The sequence below is a fragment of the Lepisosteus oculatus genome, chromosome 16 (assembly GCF_040954835.1).
Source record: "Lepisosteus oculatus isolate fLepOcu1 chromosome 16, fLepOcu1.hap2, whole genome shotgun sequence".
NCBI classification, from domain to species: domain Eukaryota; kingdom Metazoa; phylum Chordata; class Actinopteri; order Semionotiformes; family Lepisosteidae; genus Lepisosteus; species Lepisosteus oculatus.
In genome coordinates, this window is record NC_090711.1 from 3,212,114 (window position 1) to 3,220,334 (window position 8,221).

Consider the following 8,221-nt stretch of genomic DNA (forward strand, 5'->3'; position numbering starts at 1 on the left):
CTGTCATTTTCCTTCCCCTGCTCACAGCCAAAGCCAAAATAACACATCTATCAGCTAAAGAATAATTCATACTGATGTCGTTAGCAATGACACTGGGACATTTTGGGTAAACGCATCAGTGCAGCCAGACAGCATTTCGTTTTCTGAAAATTTCCAAATTCAATATCAAAGGAGACAGAAACGATCATTATCCAGGCACCTTGAAAACAGTTCTCCCGCTAAACAGCGGTACCTGCTGGATATTGTCGGAATTGCAACGGCTTCTTGCGACCAACGCGACGGGGCTTCAGCGCGCTGACCTGCCGGCCCGCTTTCACTGACACTCCGTGAATGAGCTACCCTGCTTTGAAAGTGGAAGTAATTAAGATGGTAGATGATAACAGGCTCCGGCGTTCGTTTTTCGCAGGCGTTTGGAATAGGGCCCTTTAGAGTCAGTCCGGAGCGACTGGTGTTTTCACAGCTGGCCTGGCCTGCACGATTAATGAAGATTCAGCGACACTGACCGCTCAGCCTCCTCCGGGCAACGCAACACCTGGCCGGACTGCAGTGTCCCACTTCATTCAGAAACACAGCTGGGGAGGTGCGGTAAAGTTACAGAGTAATAAGTAGAATAAACTTGAAACCATCTACACAGATCCCATGATCTTTCCGCGGTAGCCTCGGAGGAAAGCGAGCGATCATTAATCACCTACAGACGGGATCCGCTCAGGGGCACCGCCAGGAAATACCTGCACCAGCCGGGGCGCCTCGATCAAGACGAGACCGTCGGCAGGTGCTTACGTGCCTTGACTACTTGTTAATCGGGAGCTACTAAAAAATATAATCATGTGGTCTGTTTCTTTGGTGCAACTGTGCTGTAACCGAAACGCCAAAAAAATATATAGATCTCTAAATCGTTACAGGACAGTTGGTGGCCTCTCACATTGAGGAAAAACATGGAGTAGCTACGACCCCAGGGCGAAAGGAGTCACAGGCAAAATGTATGTAAGCTTCAAGTTATTTTAATGAACAGTATCTTCTGTACGTGGAAGGTAGAGCTTTCCTGCCCCCTAGTGGCCGAGATTTGAATCACAGCTTCTCAAAGCCTCCCGCCACTCCGCGAGCCTCGCTGGTCACAAGAACCTGCGCCTTTGCACTCAATTTGATTGAATGTCAGTTTGCAAATTCGCTGTGAAGAACTCAGGAGCAATACCTTAACACCTGTTCGACAACAGAAATAACTTTTTTTTTTCAGAAAAAAAATATTCTAAACAATTTCTACGAGGGTGTGAAAAAGAAACAATTGCAATATTCAATTTTAGTGTGTCATTTGAATGAGGAATATATATTCTTTCTTTCATCAAAACGTTACATTAGTACAATGTTCCAGATTACCTTGGAAGGTGTAAACATATTACTCTTTCCAGAAATGCAATATTTCAATTTTCTGAGTGCCACTTGTATAAAAATGTGGGTTGGTATTGAAAATGACAGACTCAATAAGACATCCTATATTTCTGGATCAGTGGATAAAATGTGGCACCTGAAGCTACTTCTATTACCCACTATGAGAAATCCTCCTTAACAATACTTCTGTGCCTCTGAAGTTTGCACTGCACCACAGAAATAATTCACCAGATCAAAATCAAAGTTTATTTATCAAATGCACAACAATACAGCGTGCAGCAGTAGTTGCTGGCAATGAAATGTCTTATATAAGACATAAGATATACATTCATTTTGGGGGAAATACTACACTGTACATGACACAATTCAAATATAGTCAACCACCAGAAAAGGACTCTTCAGGTCTGGTTAAGGAGAGGGGTTTTGAGGTTGGCGCTGGAGTACGATTCCCAGGGTCCCATCATGTCAATGAGAGGGAGAAGAGGGGAAGACTTTGTTTCTTCTGTCTCTGTTTCTGTCTTTGTCTTTGGAAGCGCTAGGAGGCTGAGCTGGCGCACTTGTCTCTAAGGGGAGCAGTATCGAGCGAAGTCAGAAAAACCGCTTGCATGACAAAACACAAAGTGTCACACTGAAGTGTTGCAGAGGAATGTTGCTCTTTTACTGCACGTTCTCCATCAGTTTCAGCCACTCTGGAAGAGAAGAGAGGACATTCAGGAACCCCGGACAGACTGAGTGACCCAGGGACAGCTGCAAGGTGGAGATGGGCGGGACAGGGCTGCTGCGGACAGGATCGTAATGATGGTGACTAGTCACAGCTACTGTTTGTGAGACGGACTTGTAGTGGTCATTCCTCCCGAACTACAGTTAATAACTTCCATGTAGTGATTACCTGAATAACTTTGACAAAAGCATCATATTATTGAATAGGAACAGGTAATAGGTTTATTCCATGCTGAGAAGAGATAAAACACAACGTTTAGGCTGTGAAGCCTTCTTCAGGTGTGAGCCGAAACGTTGTTTTCTCTCTTCTCTTTTAGAATAAACCTATTACTTGTTCCTTTGCAGACTGCGCATGCTGACACAGCTGCCCACTTGAACTGCTTCATACTATTGAACAGTATCGGGGGGCCCAGCCCTGTTCCTGGTAAGCCATTTCCAGCTGGTCTTAAAGTCTCCATGAAGTTGGTATTTGTACCAATCACTTGCTGAAGGAATTCCCAGTGTCAGAAGATTGTGAGTTACAGTCACACACGAGCTGAGCCTGCCCTGCCCTGCCCTGCCATCGCGCCGCGGCGGCGAGACAGCAGCTGCGCCTGCGGGATCTCTCACCTCTGTGAAGCAGCAGCACCTGGGAGCCAGAGGAGGTCTGCAGGCTGGACCAGTGAACTCAATAATGGGCTGATTGAGGTCATTATGTGCCAAACTGGAACAAACACGGGGCCCCGCAGGCCCAGAGCTGAGCTCGCACTGAACTGCAGAGGATGCATTTCCACTGGCTTTGAGCAGATACGTGCTGAGCCAAATCCTAATGAGCCCATAATGACTTAATATACTGCAAGATAGACAGATTCCCTCTGAACCAGGGGCAAGGGCATTTCCACTTAACATCAATCTGCTACAGAGATTCTATCAGAAATTGTGCTGCAAAGTGGGAACCCGTCACTGAGCTGGGTTTGCACGAGAGCAGGAGGATGCAGTACTTCTTGGGTCTCCCAGCAACTCACCATCGAAGTCCAGTTTGCCATCGTTATTTTTGTCTCCTTCCCGGAGGAGCTCATCGATCTCTTCATCCGACACGTTCTCGCCCGCACTGCGGATGATCATGGCGAACTCCTCCCTGTCGATGTAGCCGTCGGCGTTCCTGCCACAGACAGACACAGCCGTGCTCAGGACAGTGCAGGAAGCTCAGCTTTCAATGCCTGAGGGGAGCGGCTCTCTGGCCCAGCTCACTTCGGGATGATTACTGCGCAGACTCGACTCTCATCCCTCGTTCAAAGTAGAAAACACATCACACAACGCGCTCTGTGGGCATTCCTCCATGCGGCTCTAAAGGCTGGTTCAGGCTACAGAGGAAGGTACATACTTGTCAAAGATGCGGAAGAACTCTGCCAGCTCCTCCTCGCTCTTCCCTTGCTGATCCTCCTTCATCTGGCGCACCATCATGACCAAGAACTCCTCAAAGTCAATGGTGCCGCTGCCTGGGGCCAGAGAGAGACAAGAGTCAGGACTGGGGCCAGAGAGAGACAAGAGTCAGGACTGGGGCCAGAGAGAGACAAGAGTCAGGACTGGGGCCAGGGAGGGACAAGAGTCAGGACTGGGGCCAGGGAGGGACAAGAGTCAGGACTGGGGCCAGAGAGAGACAAGAGTCAGGACTGGGGCCAGGGAGGGACAAGAGTCAGGACTGGGGCCAGAGAGAGACAAGAGTCAGGCCTGGGGCCAGGGAGGGACAAGAGTCAGGACTGGGGCCAGGGAGGGACAAAAGTCAGGACTGGGGCCAGAGAGAGACAAGAGTCAGGAATGGGGCCAGGGAGGGACAAGAGTCAGGCCTGGGGGGCGGGGAACAGGCCTGTACAGAGCCACCAGGAGACAGACAGACTGAGACAGGGAGACAGAGAGACAGAGAGACAGACACACAGGTCTGGGACAAGAGTCCCACAGACAGAGCCACCAGGAGACAGACAGACTGAGACAGTGGGACAGTCAGAGAGACAAACAGGTCTGGGACAAGAGTCCCACAGGCAGAGCCACCAGGTGACAGATGGACCAACAGAAAGAGAGATATTCCAGCTGTCAAGTGGAAACAGAGACTGGTGGACAGACAGGGAGACAGATGGACACAGAGAGGGGGTGGGGGTGGGGATGCAGACAGTGTTTTCCAGGGCTCAGCAGTTCCTTACCGTCCTCATCTACCTCCTCAATGATGGCGTCCAGCTCCTCTCTGGATGGGTTCTGCCCCAACATCCTCATGACGGTGCCCAGCTCCTTGGTGCTGATGTCTCCGCCGCCATCAGTGTCGAACATGTCGAACGCGGCCTTGAACTCTGGAAAATGAACGGACTCCAGATTACGTCCCGTGTTAAAAACAATCACTCGATAGCGCCGTAGTTAACTCACTTCAAGAACTAGCTAGCTTAGCTGGAAAGTCAGCGGTGTTTTTTTTTTTTTTACGAATGAACCGAAACGCCAGGATGGGCGTGTATAATGCGCTCACCTCCGATCTGTTCCTCGCTGAGGTAGGAGCGCGCGTCTGATTGCGCGTCCGTCGGCTGCAAGAGACGGGAGACAAGAGCCTCAGAATCGCAGAAAAGGCGCTTCTCGCTGGTGGCGGTGCTAGTGTCTTACCCTTTCAAGGACACCTTGAACAAATCAGATACCTTCAACTGGCCGTATCAAATATGCCTTCTCCCCAGTGACTTGACACCAGCCATGTAGCACACCCGAAGAAGCGTTGCGTTTCCTTTCTTCTCTTTCCAGCAGGGAATAAACCTTTTACTTGTTCCTTTGCAGACGCAGCTACCCACCTGAACTACTTCTATTAGAAGAGACCTTTTAAACATTAAGACTTCAAACTTTCTACAACCAGAGCCTCGTGCGTAGAAGAACCCGATGACTTCAATAATAATTTCTGAATTATTATTCAGACACGTCCAGCCAGGACGGTTTCGGTTGATCATGCAATTTCTTAACCCAACAGGCTCAGACAGCGCCGAAGCGGGGCCGCGCCTTGCAGAGCGCGCACACGCGCGAAAGGAGCGCGCTTTAGAGACGCCACTTCAGCTTGCGTGTAATAATAATGAAAACATCTTGCACAAAAGATCACATCTGGTCCCGAGGATCTATAAACAAAATATAATATATTAAATATAGATATATCTTCACAAATTTCGAAAAAATAAAATCATTCAAAACGAATTGATTTGATTAAACTGTGCATCTGTAGAATCTTAAAATGAGGCCAAATTGCACAAAGTTATCTGTGTTTGTCACTTGATCAATAACATTTAGAGAATCTTTCAGTTGGCCTTAGAAACTGACCCCCGACACGCACCCACCCCCGCAAATGTATAAACACCGCGTCTAAATAGTTTGCGTTGATACCTAATACCCACTGTGCGTTTCCACCATTAAAGTTTGGAAATCCTACCAGATAATATCGCTTGCTTTAATCTGGCTTCACGGGAGTTAACATCATGCAAACGTTTTGATGTTTGTTTTCTCGCTTGCGAAGCGTGTATAACCTAATATCCGTCAGCTGCTTTAATCGCAACCCGCTAATACCCGAGAGTATATAGTTACGCATATTTCGAATTATTAAAGAAAAAAAAATCGGTTTTGAGGCGCGTGATCGCTGGACCAAAACAGATTGTTTTCGCTACATTCTCAGTAGTGTGCTTTCTTCCTGTGATGAAGACCCCCAGTTCTGCAAAGCGACAACTCAGCGAAACTCTTCAGCCGGCAGAGACCTACAGCACATCGCTCCCGCACCCGGCCAAGTTACCGAAGACCTTCGAATCATTTCCTGGCCCAGCTGACCCGGTCGCTGCCCTGACAGTGACCCCGAGTCACCCAACCTGCTCGCAGCTGCCGTGAGCTCTGGCACAAAGCAAAGCGAGATCTTTACCGTCTCGGAGAACTGCTCTATTCGGTATGAGTTTGAAAATCCTCGATTCATACATCCTTCTACTATTTACAGATACTCCGGTGCCAAGCACATGTCCTAGGGTTTAAAAACGTTTGTTAAACGTGTTTGTTAAAGGAGTATGTTTATTGCATCTGTGCATGATTAAACATGTCGTTTTGGACCGTTACTGGTATACCATTATGTAAAATAAAATTAAATCCTTCCAGGTTTGCCATTCGGTAGATAAAGCGGATGCCTCCAGTATATGAAGCGATTTGAGATCCTTTGGGAAGTAAGGAATGATTACTGAGGTATCCCTCTCACATTCCACTGTCTCCCGGGTGTAAGGAATAGTTCCAGACGTGCTGGAGTTCCGGGTGTGGAGGTGATCTTTCACAAGACGTGAAAACGAGATCGGCTGTCTTCCACTATTAAGAGAGAGAGTCGCCATATGTCCCCATGATCTTCATTATCAAATGCATCTTTTCTCCTTGTTTCCTGGTCTCTACGGAGACACCGCCCCGAGAACCATCTCTCCCCTCGTCCGGACATTCTCTACTCACAGAAAGGAGCGGAGAAGTCGCAGGTTTGTCTTACCATGTTTGCGGGTTACGATAGACTCCCACAGAAGAAGAGCTCCCCTCCACAGAAAGACTGCACGTCAGCTGGGGTTCACCCACCTTTTAAAAACGGCTACCGGGGCCACGCCTCTCCGCCCCACTGGCGTCCAGAATTAGAACCCTTAACTTTTAGGGTTTTGAACAGGATCCAGCCAATAGAATCTTGGAATGCGATGTCCATTTGTTTCTATGAACATTTGCACTGCGCTGAATTCCAGGACAAAGCTGGAGAGCTGGGGGGTAAGAACCCTACAAACAGTACCTTTCACGCAAAAACCGCTCGGTGAGATACGGGGTCTTTCACCTGAAGCCTGCTTCACGTTGGTGCACGCGTGCGTTTTCTTCCTGTGTTTTAATTGTTCCTGTCTGTAACTTGGAAGATAAAGATTTTGAAACGAAAACTCGTCAGATCCTAATTTTCCGCTTTATAAAATTATACTTCCATGTAATTTTAATCTCTGAGACGTGGAAAGATAACCTGAGGATTGATTACTGTTGCAGTACAAAGTGTAGAGAGATACAGTACTAGGTGTAGAGCATATTTTGGAACTTTTTCAAAATATGATTAACTTTTTTTAATCTAAGGAGTTAAATATGGTGCTCCAATTTATTGACGTTGTAATATTTATGTTGATAGGGAAATGTGCGTGTATTTTATTTTGTGATTGAATTTGTTCAAAACAGTAAAACACTATTCCTTGAAATGAGGCGATATCAAACGACCCTTCTCTAAATAGCAAGCAATGCAGAGCCAGCTGGGTGTGTCCTTCACATAGGGACTGCTAGTGCCAAACTGCAATAAATTCATTATGTCATTATCACTGGCTTTTGGTTTGATGTTGAACCTCTCCTTATATAGATACAGGACCCTGGAGCATTCCAGGAGGTTCAGGGAAGTGGACCAGGGTTCCAGAATCTACAGTATATAAGACTTGACTTTCACCATGCAGGCTGCAGTCTTTCACTGGTACAGAGCAGGGCCACCTGAAGTCAGAGCTGCTTTTCTGAAGCCCTCATGCGGGTCTTTAATTCACCTGTAGCTGGAGCCCCCAGGAGACTGCAGAGCTCAGAGGACGAAGCAAATGGTTTTCATTGCTGCTCGGGGATTGTACAGAATGGCTCTGGACATCCAGAGAAGGGCATGGTTCTGGATAAAGCTCTTGATCTCTAAGGCTCTTTTAGTCCTGTGTGAGCCACAGGAGGTCTTGGTTGTATCGGGGCTTGGGCTCCTGCTGTTGTTGGATCAGTGGATAAAACGTGGCCCCTGAATCTGCTACTGTTCTCCACTATTGGAAAACCCTCTTCAGCAATACATCTGTGTCTTTGAAGTCCGCACTGCACCAAAGAAAGAAGTGACAAGATATAAAATATAAAATCATTTTGGAGAAGCACTACACTGTACATGACACAATTCAAATACAGTCAACCACCAGAGGAGGACTCTTCAGGTCTGGTTTACAGACAACCAGTCTGTGCTCTAACCAAGCTCTTGATGAAATGGTCATTTAACGTCCTAGTTGGACATCTTTAATCCTTTTCAGGTCCCTAAAGTTGTCGAATTGAGCTTTAGGTAACACAAAACTAAAAACGAGCC

General features: G+C 47.3%; 1 protein-coding gene across 1 annotated transcript; it reads right to left on the reverse strand.

Moving 5' to 3' along the window:
• Positions 1 to 1,618: 1,618 nt before the first annotated feature.
• Positions 1,619 to 6,711, reverse strand: LOC102685768 (troponin C, skeletal muscle-like). Its single transcript, XM_069179367.1, has 6 exons — positions 6,605 to 6,711; positions 4,598 to 4,652; positions 4,284 to 4,427; positions 3,470 to 3,584; positions 3,111 to 3,247; positions 1,619 to 2,075 (listed from the first exon to the last, which is right to left on the reverse strand). The coding sequence occupies exons 1-6, from the start codon at positions 6,605 to 6,607 to the stop codon at positions 2,044 to 2,046; spliced, it is 486 nt and encodes a 161-aa protein (XP_069035468.1). The 5' UTR covers positions 6,608 to 6,711; the 3' UTR covers positions 1,619 to 2,043.
• Positions 6,712 to 8,221: the final 1,510 nt, after the last annotated feature.